Below are 14,116 nucleotides of genomic sequence, written 5' to 3' on the forward strand. Positions count from 1 at the left end.
TGTGTGATGAATTAACGATAAACAATTCAGCGATTTATTAAGGATAAGAAACAAGAGATCTCACGGATATCTTTTTAACGGAAGTTTGTTATTCAATAAGCTCTGATGGAATGTGCAGGATACGCTACTTCCTCTAATGAAATATTTTCGTTCAATAATTATCCGGTTATAATTGAAAAAAAAATGGAAATAAGCGTAATTCGAGAGAAGAAAAATGCATGCAGCATGCCAAATGTCATGAAAAAGCGTAGCCAACAAAAGTAGAAGCGGCAACGGTGTAGTTAAGCAGCCATTTTTGCAGGCGTCGATTCCCATCCCCCTCCATAGTTGCGACAAGCAGCCCCTACAGGCAGGCAGCCAAAGTACTTTTTCACTACGTTTGGTGGCTAGTGGAAATAAAGGGAAAAAGATTTATTCGTGCGCGCCCTAGTAGGAAAATTTTCCGTGCACAAAGAACATTTTTCATCCGGCTACATCCATTAGGCCGATACATTAACAAGTGTTGTGTTATTTTATTCTGGATTAACCCAAGTGGACGAACCTAGGTAACAAGAACCGGAAATATTTCAATACCGTTTGTCTCAGTCAAAAATTTCTTTTTAACGATCGTCTCCGCACCTCCACTTTACTTTTTAAAAGGGTTCGCCGACGTTCGTGATTCGAAGGCTCCAGTATATCCTCTTATTGTGTAATAATTTCGAGATAGTGACAAACGTTTCAGTGATCAAATCAGTTGTGCTTTGTTGGCACTCTCAAGTTTATTACATAAACTAGTAAAAAAGTTTTAACATTCCATCTAAAATCACTCCCTTAGTTGGTGGAAAACTCAATCAACTGTTCTCAATTGTTGAGTTATTTTAATTTTGTGTGGTAGCTGGTTAAAACCCTTTGGTTGGGTGTTGGGAACCTCAAGATATTGCAACTGTCAAAACACTAGAGGAACATTACTCGAAGAGTACTAATACTATTGTTTCTTTTCTGGTTGAACCCAGCCCAGGGCAAAGGTTCGTTCTGTGGGTGGGAATCTGAGTGCCTCATGTTGGCGATTGTGTGTCCAGCATGTCCACATCGACCACTAATGTCAGTGCTACCAAGGGGGAGAAAGGCAAAGCTAAATATGCAGCGCTAAACATCAATAACTTGTACAAGGTGAGAATTGAAATCAACCTACTGATACATTAGACTATTATTCCAAGTATTATCTGGAAATGTGAAATTAACCAGAATTTTAGAAAAAAGAACTTGACCTTAATTCCAAAACTGCTTTTCTATTTCAGGGTAACTCTATTGAGCCACAGGCCAAAACTGTAGCCCCTAAACATGGCATGCAAAGTCTGGGTAAAGTGCCTAGTGCTCGACGGGCCCCTCAACCTGTCAACTTGCCTAGTCTGAAATCAGAGAGTGGCGTAGTCGCTCCCGAATCCTCCAACTCAAATTCTTCGAATTCATCCACCAGCGGCGGTGGAGGTGGTAGTAGTGGTACAGTAGCCCCTTCGACAGCCCCACAGTCTGCTACTCCCAACTCAGCGGGATGGACTGGAAGTGCTCAAGAAGCAGCCGCATCAGCTCCGGTTGTTGCCGGAAACAAGCCACCCCAATCGCAATCGCCTGCTCCAGTCGGAGTCGTTCCAGTTTCGACAGGTCCCGTTCCAACAGTTGCTCCAGCACAGCCGGCGATCCCTGTTCAGCCACGACAGAGCACCACATTTCTAGAGAGGAAATTTCAACAAGAATTTCCTTCTTTGACGGCGGACTCACAAGTAACTGGCCCTCCAGCGAAGAGAGCGCCTGCACCGCAACCACCTACAGTGGTTGCCGCGCCTGTTCCAGTCTCGCCATCGGAAATTCCTCGTCAGGAGTCTCCTCAGCCTCTGCAGTACGGTCCAGGTCCCAGTCTACGACCACAAACCGAAGGCAGTTGGGTGCAGGGAGGAAGGCCGTCAAATGTGTCACCTTCTCAAGGGGGCTCAGGTAATACATCGGCTGAATTTTTTCCGTCTGCGTCGCAACGGTATTCACGTTCTTTCCTTTTTGGCTTTAAAGGTGTCGTCGATGGCTTGGCTGGGCAGGTTGCAGGTGTTTTGCCTCCGGGCCAGGCCGGCCCACGCGGCATTCCTGTGCATCCAGGTCAGATTGCCGGCCAACCTCATGCGCTGAGATCTGTCATGCCTCCTTTCATGTTCCGAGGTGGACAGATTCCTCCGGGTAATTATCCAACCGGTCCGTATCCGGGTTCCGGACAATACGGACCTCGAGGACCTGGCGGTCCACCTGGTCGATATCCCCCACCTCCCAACCAAGAGGCTCGTTTCCGTCAAGGAATGAGGATGGCCAATCCAGCTGCTAACCAGAACGATCCCGATTTGTATCCTCGACCAATCATCAAAGAAGAAGATCTTCGAAGAATGGATGAAATTTCAGGGGATGACGGCTGGGCGGCTTTGCAGGACGAACCGGATTATGACAAGAAACTCGACGACGATGAACCTACCGAACAACAGCGTAACGCCCAACAAACTGGTGCTTCAACGACGAATGCTGTTGCAGCAGCAGCAGCAGCCGCCGCCGTTGAGGAAGAGTCGAAAGCGGATAGAGATGGGAAATGGGCCGACAATATTCAAGCTCAAGGCCGGGCCATTTCAACTCCGCCCGCTCAAAACGTAAATACTCTTAACAGAGATCGCGGTGTTGATCGTGGCGTTGCGCAGATTGGAGGTAGCGGAGGTGGTGGTCCGCCTCTTCGCCATCCTCACCAGCAGAATAATAGCCGACCAATTTCACTTGACGAAGATGATTTCTGGAGAGAGCAGCAAAGGCAACAGAAGAATGTAGAAATTAAAGCAGCTCAGCGTGCGAAAGAAATGAGGTATCGTAAACACCATGGACTTTTATCTTTAATTCAATTTTCCTCATCGATAAATTTTTATTTGCAGGGAAGAGGAAGAGCGCCGATTTGAACAAACCAAACAAGGAGATCGTAATAGGGAGCCCATCGCTGACACTGAACCAAGAACCGGGTTGAATCAAAGAGATCGTGATCGTGACCGAGAACGCGACAGGGAGCGTGACAGAGAACGTGACAGGGAACGCGATAGAGAAAGGGATCGAGAACGTGATCGGGATCGCGACCGCCATCTCGATGATCGTGCCCCTGAAAGAGAAAAATACGATCGTTCTGGATTGGGAAGACCTGGAAATGACCGATCTGACTACTCATATGGTGGCCGCAACGCTCCGCCACAGCCTCAACTTCCTCCTAGGTTTTTGAAGCAAAGACAACAACAAGCTGCCGTTGGTGGTGGAAGAATGGATGAGAACGAACAACGTGGTCCACCTCCAAAGGAAATTCGATTAAGAGATCGAGATGACCGCGAACGACCTCGTGAACCTCCAGTCATGGATCGCAGTAATAGCTATGACTCTCGCGGAGGAGGCGGGCGTGATGGTCGTGATTGGCATCAAGACCGAGACAGGGAACGAGATCGCGACAGGGAGCGTGACCGTGAACCGCCGTACAAGAGACCTGGCGACAATTGGCAGCGAGCTGATCCAGAGAAAAGGCTCAGTGACGGTCGAGGAGGTCATCGGCCTGAACCTTCTGGTCGCGATCGTGACTGGGTGGAAAAGGAAAGCATCACCATGAAGCGCAAAGATGCCAAGACGTCTGAATCTGATACCATGGAACAGGATCGTCCCAACAGCCGAAACAGTCGTTCCAGTTTGAAGGATGAAAGTAGCAGCAAGGAAAAGGGTATCCTTCCTATCCCCATGCCAGAAATTGTTTCATGGGCGGATGAGCCCGGAGAAGAAGATATTCCACCTCCTCTAGCTGGTGCTGTCGATTCTCGTGGATTCAGTGAAGAACGACGCATTCAAGGTGGCGGCAAAGCCCACGGCGCCGGATCTCACCATCATGCACCTGCTCCCATTCCAAGAGACAGACTTGAAGCCGACGTTCGTGCGGAAAACAAGCAAAGCAATTTTGTTCCGCTCCGACGGCTGCCGGGCCGTGAAGGTCAGTCGACTCCAGCACAGCCGCCAGCGACGACTCATGGCGATGGAAGAAGCGGATCTGCTCCATACTCTGCCAGTACTAACACTCAAGAAGACCAGGACAAAAAGCAACAGCGATCTTCTTCTGACAGTGTTCAAAATGTTTGGACGACACGCTCCAAAAGCCGAGAACAAGTTCCCGAACCGTCGAAAATTGTGGAAGACAAACTGTCGAGCGTCGAGGCTAATGAAGATTCTGATCGCAAAGGCCCAACTAAAGATTTGCGAAATAGACCAGCTTCTTCGTTGGCACCGAAATCTGTAAACAGTAGCACCGCTAGCAACAACACTTCATCCATTACCAATAACGTATCAACTGCTGGTCCGGCAGGGCGACGAAGTGGACCAGGCCAACGTCGTCGGGAATCAAATTCTCGTTATTCCGACAGTTACGATGATTATTATGAAGAAGATGGCGCTCATTATCGAACGAATGAACAGCACGGTGAGAAGAAACAACATGTGGAACCTCCGAGAAAGAGTAAGTCTCCGGATGAAGAAGAAAACCAGAAGAAGGATCACGCTAGAAGTGGTGGTGGTGGTACAGGAAACAACCGAGGTCCTGCTCCAGCTGCGGCAGCTCCTTTCCGCAACCGAAGAGGTAATGGTCGTGGTGGATTTGAAGATGAGGAACCGCACATTCGCAATAAAGATGCCCAGCAACAACAACGTCTTCCTCGTTTCCAGCAGCAAGATGAATCGGTGGGCGTATCGGCTCCCAGAGTCGATCACAAGATCAAAGAAGAAGCTTGGGAGAGTGGCCATTCAGAGCACAGCGATTCCGCAAACAATCGTTCAAACCGACAGCGAGGCGGTGGAGGACGCGGAAGTGGCGGAGGTGGTAACGCTGCCCCCGCTGGTGCTGGTGACAGACGCGTCCGTGGCAAACCGGACCATAATGATTATTACAAAGATTTGGAGCCTTCCAGTGTTGGAACCGCATCTAACTCTGCGCCAGCAAAGGAATCTTCTTCTGTCGTCGAAGACAAGGATCACGATAGAAAGCCTGCTCCTAAAGACCGGTCACAGCAACTTAATCAAGAAGATGGCTCCAAGCGCGTTGGAGAGTCACGTGGTGAAAGGAGGAATGAACCCAAAGACATCCGAGACAGTAGAGATAATCGTGATCGTGGAGAACGGAATCGAAACGATCGTGAGCGAGGCGATCGAGTCGAACAACGGGATCGTAATGACAGACCTGTAGGACGGAATGATGACCGTGGGAATCGTGGAGGACAGGCCTCTAAAGCATCAGAAAATCAACGCTATGAGCAGCGAGCTAAGACCAATCTCCCCCCTCGCTTGGCCAAGCTGGGTGACAATCGTCACAAAATTCAAAAATCGGAGAGTGCTGAAGCCCACGAAGGTGGAACGTCCTCAACACAAACTAAAGAGAGCACCCCACCTGTCCAACAACAGCAGCAAATGGGTGGAACACCGTGGGAAAAGGCAGGAGGTGTGCCTTCACCAGGACTTACGAGCGCCATGGCTTCGATGGCGTTGACCGATTCAGCCGTAGACAAGGTGACCGAAGAGAGCACGGTCATTCTAGATGGAACTACGCCGCCAGCTCAGACCATCATTTTTGAAAATACTAATTTCAAGAGTTCGTCGGCGGAATTGGCGAAAGGAAGGGGAACACCCCCAACTCAACAGGGAGGACCCAAAGGATCCGCTGCTATGCAGCAACAAAAGATGCAGCAGCCAGATGCCAAGGCGTCGGCACCCATCATTTCGACTGCCAATGCTTCAACCAAAGGAGAAGCAGTGCAAATGGCTGCCGTTGCCGCTGCAATGGGTAAGAAGAAAAAACAAAAGAAATCACTCGAGAAATTAATTTCATCTTTATTTTGTTAATTAGGTGTAGGTGGAAATGGTGGATATCAAGGAACAGGAAATCTTCAGCTAGCTGTTGGTAGCAATAAATCTGCTATGGTTGGTAGTGGAACCAATTCTGGGGTCCCTAGGATCCAACACCTTGCATCGTCCAGTGTCCAGTCGCCTATCTCACCATCAACGGCTGAGCTGAACATGAAAATCGCATCGGTTAAAAAGGTACAATGTTTTTTTTTCTTCGCAATTTCCTTGAGTTTTCTGTTGACGTTGAACGTTTTACTAGGTTTGGGATATGCCGACCGTCATGGAACACCACGGGGAAGATCCAAACCAAGTAGTGAATCCTAATGTAGTACCCGGAGCTTATCCAGTTCAGGGATACGAAACGGACCCTTCAGCCGATATGAGTCAGGATGTGTATGCCCAACAACAGGCGAAAATGGATAACTCTGGTGTGAACAACGTTTGCAAGGTCAAACCTCAACAGCAGCAGCAACAACAACAGGCTGCAGCGGCAGCTGCTATGGCTTTGGCTGCTCAGCACGGCATTTCATCGTCTCCGACATTCAGTAGCGGAGCGCCCACTTGCAATACTCCTTCCGTAGCGGCGGCGGCAGCAGCGGCAGTCGCAGCTGCTGCGGCCGCTGCCAGTGCCGGTGGTCCTGCTGGATTGGGCTCGGTAGGACCTTTGGGTTATCATCAGTATGGTGGCATGCCAGCCGTTCCGTCTCCTCCGGCCGCTATGGTGTATGGCTCAGCGCCTGGCCAACAGCTACAGGGTGCTCCTCAGGCCGGTATTTACGGCCCATTCCTGGATTCGAATTCTCAGTTTTCGTTGTTGCAAGTGCTCAATGGTCCAGGCAATCCGGGCCGATCACAGTTTTCACATTTCATGTCACCAACTGCTCACGGTGTTGGCATGGGGCACGCTGGACTCTCAAATTTGGGTAGTTTGAGCAACGCTGGCGGTGGAGGTCCTTTTGCTCAACAGAACATTTTGTTCCAGCAACCGCCTCCGCCAAGCCCGGCAGCTCCACCCAATGCTTCTTCTGGTGGTGCTTCAGGAGGTCACGTTCCTCCATCTGTTGCGATGAATGACTTATACCAGTCGTCACAGTATCGACTACAAGGTCACGGTCCTTTTGCCCCTCAGTCGCAGCACAACAATCCTGGACCGATGTTAATATCCAGCAATAACTCGCTCGGCCTCAAGTCATCGTCGTACGGTTCTATTGGCCAGTCTATCCACGGATCGATTGGCACCAAATCTGCTTATCAGCAACAACCAACTGGTCATCAGCATTCTCAGGTATTTAACAATTTGCATTTCTTGTTTTTGTACATTTTCTTTCTTGCTAAACTCGTTTTTTTCCCTGCAGATGTATTATCCTTATGACCCGAACCAGCCACTAATGAATATGAGCCAAGTCAGTCAAATGAGCGGCCAAAGTTACTTGTCGCAATCGCAGCTTCTGTCGCAGCAGCGAACAGCTCCTCCGCCACAAGTTCAAGCAATTCAGCCACCGCCGTCTTCGTTCTATTCGGGAGGTGCCGGCCAGAGCAACCAGAACGCAGGTTATTATGGACAGCAACCTGGTGGCCCTAGTCTCCAACAAATGGGACAAGGTCCTCCAGCCGCCCCTGGCCCGTTTTCGCTTCCAGGATTTGCATCTCAAGCTGGCCTGCAAGGATACGCCAATCGGGCTGCTCAACAGCAGCAGCAACAACAACAACAGCAACAACAGCAGCAGCAGCAACAACAACAGATGCCGTCGCAACAGCAGCAGCAGCAATACAATCTAAACATGGCTGCACGTTATCCGCCACGAAACGGCCCTGGTCCGATGTGTACGAACCAAGTACCTCCGACAGGACCACTAGGCGGTCTACAATTTGTTAAACCTACTCATTCACCATCTGGTCCGAGTCCATCTCCTGCTGGAGCCGCTCCATCTCCAGCCCAGTACATGTCCGGACAACTGGACAACATTGGAAGTAGTCAGAGTGGAGGAGAGAAAATAGACATGGTTCAGCAGCAACAGGGTGGTTCCGGAACCTCTCCCAAATCGAGGAACAAGGTTCAGCAACAACAAGCAGCCAATCAGCAGCAGCAACAACAACAGCAGCAGCAACAACAACAACAACAACAGCAGCAGCAGCAAATTCATCCGATGAACAAGTTTCCGGGCAGCTCACATTCGAGTGGTGCTTACCCTGGCCCTCCCTCGATTCGAACATCTTACGTTTCCGTCCGAAGCGCTCCACCGCCTCAGCAAACATCAGGGAACAACTCCAATAACATGATGAGTTCCGGCGGAAGCACGGGCAACAATGCTCCTCGGTATCCGACACCAATTCAGCGACCGACTGCTCCTACAGGCAACATGCAGCAACATCCTCCACCGCCCATGCATTCTAGTGGCCCTCCCGGAGCCCCCGTAGGTGGCTTGGGAGCCCGACCTAGAGCCCCCAACCCTCATCCGGCTCGAATTCCCGGCTCGGGTTCGGCACCTGGTCATCCATCTCAGATGAAGAGCAACGCATCAAATAGTTATGCGATGACGGCAAATCAGCAACACGACAAATCGACTCCAGCTAGTAGCAGCAACGCTTCGAGTACTCCGACTACGGCAACCACTTCGGCCAGCACGGCAACGTCTTCGGCCGATGATAAGCCTCAACGGAAAGGAGGTAATAACGCGTCAGATGCTTCTACGAAGCCTGGTTCGAGTGAATCAAGCAACAAGGACAGCAGTGCTAAAGCCGATGTCGCTTCCGCCGCCAAGTGAATTTGAGGAGATAGTAAAATAAAATAAAAACTTAAAAAAAAGTGCTGTGCAAGTTTTTCGTTTGAAGGACTCGGTTTCCTGAGTGGAAGATTTCACACAGACTTTCTTTTTGCAAAGCTGACGCACGGGGAAAAAATTAAAGAGCGTAAGAAGATAACTTGTCCTTTTGTACTGGACATGTGTCGTCTTCTGCTAGCCCTGCAGCTGCCGCCCTAAACTCCCCTTTTTCCTTCTTTGATCCTTTGTACTTTTTCCCCGACTGATCACTTTTTTCTTGTTCCCGCACACACACCTCGTTTATTCGCGACAAAGCTAAAAAAAAAAGGCCCACCAATTGTTTCTCCTAATTTTTTTTTCGCCCTTCCAACTTTTGGCCGTTTTCCAATTTTTTGTAGCATAAAATAAAAATCACCCCACCGCTGCTCACCGCAAAAAAATAAGCTATTTGAATTCGATCGAATGCTGGTCTGATTTTTGAAGAAACTTTGTGCGAGTGTATGTAAGGGAAAAAGAGTAGCAAACGAGCGGAATTCATGAAGGACAATTTGATTGCGCGGTGTGAATCTAATTTTTCACTACGACCCTTTATTTTTTCATCCCTTCTGTCCTCTTTGGGGTTGTCTCTTACGTGTTTGTTTCAAGATTTCTTTATTTTGCTCTGCATTCTCAAACCCACTTCTTCTCTCTTAATTAAACAAATCACTCCTTTTTCCCTGTTTTGCCACACAACATCGTTTGGAGCAAGATAAATGAAACAAAAAAAAACGAAATAAGTTGTGTATTATTGCATCTTGTGTAATCAAACATGGTTCGTTTTCCTCGCGACGTGGTGTGTTAATTTTATTCAATCCAATAAGAAGTCTCACATTAATGCTTTAGTACGAATTTGAATATTTATTTCAACTCGGGTTTTACACTTTTGACAGAAATTTCAGTTGGACATTTCAACGTCGCTTCTTTCCGTAGATTGTTCCCATATCTAAAATGTTTGAACATTTTAAATGGGACATAATAACGTTTTATTGTATTTCTTTTTCTACCTGAATGTAAGCTTCTGTGAGAGTGATCATCTGCGGAAGAATTTCTGTCACGTGCAGATCTTGCATTTCAAACCATTTTCCTGTCGCCTAATAGAAGCAATTGACTCGTGAAGTTTATTGTGATTATTGGTCAACAATAAAACGAATTTACCTTATGAAGTATGTGAACACGATAAGTTCCCTTGGTTGGTTCTCCATCATGTACAATATTGGCCAACAGATCGTATGTGGTACAGCCGTGTTTGGCGCGAACATCTGCGCCTAGAATATCTCCAAAATCCACACCCCTAAAAACACATCTCAATTTTGTAACGGTTAACAAAAAATTGTGTGGTAATTTTATTTACCTGATGGGGAAGTTTATGATGGTGGGATTCTTTTCTATGAAAAACGTGTTCTTCGTGAATCTCTTGATGTTGAGAATAATGTAACGTGGCAGTTTTGTCAATTCGAATCTCTTCAAAAAATTTTCCTTGTAGGTCTTGTATTCCTTTTGCTGGACTCCATTGAATTGAGACAGCAATGCAAACAGAGATACCTGAAAAATCAAAAAAAGACTCGATCTAGCTTTTAATTAATGCTACAAGCTATTTGATTTTGGCAAACCTGCGGAATGATGTTTTCGCGAAATTCATCTTTGAACAGAGGAGGAGGAGGCAAGTCGGCTGCCAGAAAAAGGAAAGGCGAATCGACAAATGTTTCGACGTATTCGGCAGTCAACATCAGTGCATCCTTTTCTGTATCAGTGGCATCGATGGGTGGGATTCGCTGAGAATGAATTTTCATTGCTCCCAAAAAAGATTTGTAGATGATTGAAGAAGTTGGCTTCTTGGTACCGTTTAATGCCAGATGCAACGCATTTAAAAACCACGAAAGAAATTCCACTGGATCACCTGAAATATGGAAAATGAAGAATTAGCAAGGTAAAAATTTTAATAACAATTTTAATAATTTAATGTTACCCTGGCTTGTAATTTGGAATTTCTTTTTACTGCACAGAACGACAGCCTGGAGCATCTCGTGGGGGGAAACGTGAGCCTTAAAGTTGCGTGGATTCCAAAGCTTACGAATCAATTCACCAAAACGCTGAACTAAGATGACGTTATTGTCTCCAGGAGGACGCTTGATACCAATGTAGTTCTCTTCCCTGAGAAAGTAATCGCGTAGTGGAACAACATGAGATAAAGCCTAATACAAAAGTAAGTAAAGTTTATTATTTTTAATTTATAGTTTACTACTTCATTACCTGGAGAACTACATTGCAGTAATCATTAGCTTTGATGTTATTCAGTCCGACTACTCCAGGACGGTAAAGAGTACCATCACAAGACCTAGATACTTTATCAATGACATCCAACACTGCAATATTTGCTTTTTTGAATGTTGGATTCAAGACATATTTGATATCATCGAGTGATGAATCAATGATTTCATAGTTGTCTGGCAGACAATAGAATCTTAGGGTGTGAAGGTTCAAAAAAACATGATGTCCCTCTCCCACACTGTGAAGATATGCATGTGTGCTGGGGCCTCTTCCTAGAATTCATTTTAAATCATTTAAAATAAGTGAATGTTGCTGTTTAACATAAAATTTACCTTGAAAGTATTTTCCACACACCAAACATGCATAGACATTAATCCTTGTGAGCGAGACTGAACAGAGTTTTTCAAAATCAAAATCCAAAACTGTCCTGTTTATTGTGTCCAAATAAGGACACAGACGAGATTTGGCAATTGGTTCTCCTAAAATTTTTATCAGTAAAAGTTATTACACGGATTGCACTATATTTATTATTTTGTTTTGTGTATAGTGACAACAATACTTGTTTTCACGACGGGTTCGTCTTCATCATCGAAATCTTCATGTTTGCGCTTTATATCACTCTTTTCCGTCCCCATTTTTGAAAAGATATTTACCCCAAGAGCCAAAATTGACAGCTTTTCTTATTGTTTAAGAATTAAGGAAACTCAAATGCAAAGTTACGGAAAGGATAGCAGACACACAAAACGAATGCAACGCGTTAATGCCGGTAAACGAAAAAGTATTGTTATTGTCCTGTAGATGGCGTCAACTACTTCATTCAAATCTTGTAACGCGATTTCAAAATTTCGTTTGATTATCATGGTCATGCGTCAAGTAAATAATTATTTGTACAAGATGGGGCTACTATTTTTTATCGTTTGAATTACTATCCTGATAACTAACTAAAAAACTCTTATTTTGTGTCTGGTAACGCTGTTGGGCGTTGTGTAATCATCTCAAAGTTTAGAGTTTGTCTCGAATTTGTTTGGATGCATTATCAGAACCCTGTTTACCTTGATTAACTTATGTCAACAGAAGTCTATATTTTGAAAAGGATATTGATGGTACAGATAATGATGTTCAGCATAGTGTAGATTTGTTTCTGCCTGGATACAAATTGCTTACTTGAACCATAAACCCGGAAACAAGCAATTTCCGGGTTTCTAAAAATCAACTAAGCAATTGGTGAATTAGAATTTCGTAATTCATTTTGACATTTTCAATAGAATGTTTTTTTTGTGTGTGAGTTCGTCTTTCGAAGGTTTACAAAAATATAATCATTGGGTAATTGTGTTTGCCCTTTGATTTTAGCACGCAATACGGATTATCAGATTAGTCAAATCAAGTTCGATGTCACAATCATAATCTTTGAAAAACCCATTTATATCACTTTCTAATCAAGAAGTGATCGATTGCCTAATCATTGACAGACCAATAATTTTTGTATAAATTGGTCGTGTGCAGTTTGCATTTTCTGTTTCTTAAAAGGACACGGTTTTTTTCTTTAACTTCAAACTGAAATTGTGTTCGTTCGTCATGAAAGTGGTTGTCATTTTCGCTTTGCTCTGCCTTTTTACCCTTTCCAATGGTTTGCTCATATTTGTTACTCGTTCCTTGATTGAGTTGATTCTAAATTTCTAACGACCATAATTTTTAATTTTGTCATTACTTTTGGTAGGTGCTGGAATTCGACGCCCCGTTTCTGGAAAAGGCGAGCCGCTTCTTCGTCTTTCCTTTCCGGCCTCTGAACATTTGATGAATCGTGCTCGAAGTGGGGAAGCAGGAAATGCCAATGAATACATGGACGAGGTATTTGTAATATAATTCAATGTCGTTCTTATATTTACTGAATTTTGTCTTTAAACATTTTATATTTTAGGTTTTGGTTTTAGTTCGCGAGCAGATAGTCCTGCTAGGATACGACCGTATTCAGCTTCCAGATGGCGATTTTAGCTTTACGTATGACGGGAAAAATTGACAATCAACTTTATTTTTAGTAAATATGAATTTTCTGAAATTTCCTAAATAGTTGGGATGCTTACCCCGGCGTAAATGGCGGTGTCTTTTTGCACGATGGCTTGGCTACTGGTTTGGAAACAATTCACCGTGTTGGGGACGCTACTCTTAGCAACACTGACACTGTCATTTTCTTTGAATCTGATTGCGGCATCAACAATGTAGGTTTCATTTATTTTCCGCTCGTAACAGAAATAAAAGTTAACGGTTTTGCAAAACTTTATAGGGAGCTTTTGGTTATGCAATTAGCATTCTTTTTATGGATATCGGACCAACCGCTTCGATGACCGGAACTGCCGATTACATCAACTTCTACTTCCATGTTTGTTTTTCTCTACGTTAAATAACAATTCACATAGTAACTAATTAACTAACCATCTTTTCATTTTTACAGTCTACTATCGATATTCTCTCCGGAATTGTTGTTGTCGACGTTTTTGATTTAAAGAAAATTGGTCATATCAGCACAGATATACAAGGCTTGGGAATTTTTAATTGGCTCGCCGAAATCGTAAAAGAGAAGCTTTAACATGTTCTGCATTCTCAATTTGGTTTGATAATTTTTGAATGCTCTTATAGATTGTCGATTTTGCCCTTAACCTACTGAAGCCCTTTTTCAAGGAGCTCATAGAAGGTCCTCTTACAAACCTTATCAACGTTGTCCTTCAAGCTTACAGTAGGTCCAAGTTCGATAGGAATGACTTTATTACCTCTAATCAATGTTCACAAAAATTTTTCCTTTTTAGTCGACTCGCTAAGAAACCCACCAACGACAATCGCCAGCCTTATTTAAGAAACTGCCAGCGCAATTTACGGTGGATAAGCTAAAGAAATACAACCAGACAAAAAAAGAAACATTCCCTAGCTAGTATGTAGTGAATAAATACAGGGAAATCGAAATTTGTATTCACAAACACCCGATATGGATTTCAATTACAATAGTAGTGTAGTCTTATTTGTTTTCTCTTTAACGTCACTGCATACTTTTTAAAAATATTGGTCTAGTTTGTCGTCACGATTTTAATCTTACGAAAACAGTCTGTTGCATTATTATCACTAACCGGCCGTTTGGTACGTTT

General features: G+C 44.8%; 3 protein-coding genes and 1 long non-coding RNA gene across 5 annotated transcripts in view; 2 read left to right on the top strand and 2 right to left on the bottom strand.

Moving 5' to 3' along the window:
- LOC124350283 overlaps window positions 1-14,116 on the bottom strand; it is a 212,576-nt gene that overhangs the window by 189,312 nt on the left and 9,148 nt on the right. The gene's annotated exons all lie outside the window — the stretch shown is intronic.
- On the top strand, window positions 359-9,503 carry LOC124349364 (serine/arginine repetitive matrix protein 2-like). The gene is made up of 8 exons (XM_046799881.1): window positions 359-545; window positions 993-1,149; window positions 1,278-1,971; window positions 2,044-2,866; window positions 2,934-5,851; window positions 5,915-6,108; window positions 6,173-7,198; window positions 7,269-9,503. The coding sequence occupies exons 2-8, from the start codon at window positions 1,060-1,062 to the stop codon at window positions 8,676-8,678; spliced, it is 7,155 nt and encodes a 2,384-aa protein (XP_046655837.1). The 5' UTR covers window positions 359-545; window positions 993-1,059; the 3' UTR covers window positions 8,679-9,503.
- On the bottom strand, window positions 9,553-11,743 carry LOC124349660 (U4/U6.U5 tri-snRNP-associated protein 2-like). The gene is made up of 9 exons (XM_046800431.1): window positions 11,542-11,743; window positions 11,315-11,461; window positions 10,965-11,254; window positions 10,681-10,906; window positions 10,325-10,611; window positions 10,066-10,256; window positions 9,870-10,005; window positions 9,719-9,805; window positions 9,553-9,657 (listed from the first exon to the last, which is right to left on the bottom strand). Exons 1-9 carry the CDS (start codon window positions 11,615-11,617, stop codon window positions 9,610-9,612), a joined length of 1,488 nt encoding a protein of 495 aa, XP_046656387.1. The 5' UTR covers window positions 11,618-11,743; the 3' UTR covers window positions 9,553-9,609.
- Window positions 12,460-13,992, top strand: LOC124349943. Its single transcript, XM_046800893.1, has 8 exons — window positions 12,460-12,609; window positions 12,700-12,830; window positions 12,901-12,980; window positions 13,051-13,198; window positions 13,264-13,359; window positions 13,432-13,548; window positions 13,617-13,713; window positions 13,784-13,992. The coding sequence occupies exons 1-8, from the start codon at window positions 12,558-12,560 to the stop codon at window positions 13,828-13,830; spliced, it is 768 nt and encodes a 255-aa protein (XP_046656849.1). The 5' UTR covers window positions 12,460-12,557; the 3' UTR covers window positions 13,831-13,992.

This window comes from Daphnia pulicaria, chromosome 7 (assembly GCF_021234035.1).
Source record: "Daphnia pulicaria isolate SC F1-1A chromosome 7, SC_F0-13Bv2, whole genome shotgun sequence".
In the NCBI taxonomy this organism is placed as follows: Eukaryota; Metazoa; Arthropoda; class Branchiopoda; order Diplostraca; family Daphniidae; genus Daphnia; species Daphnia pulicaria.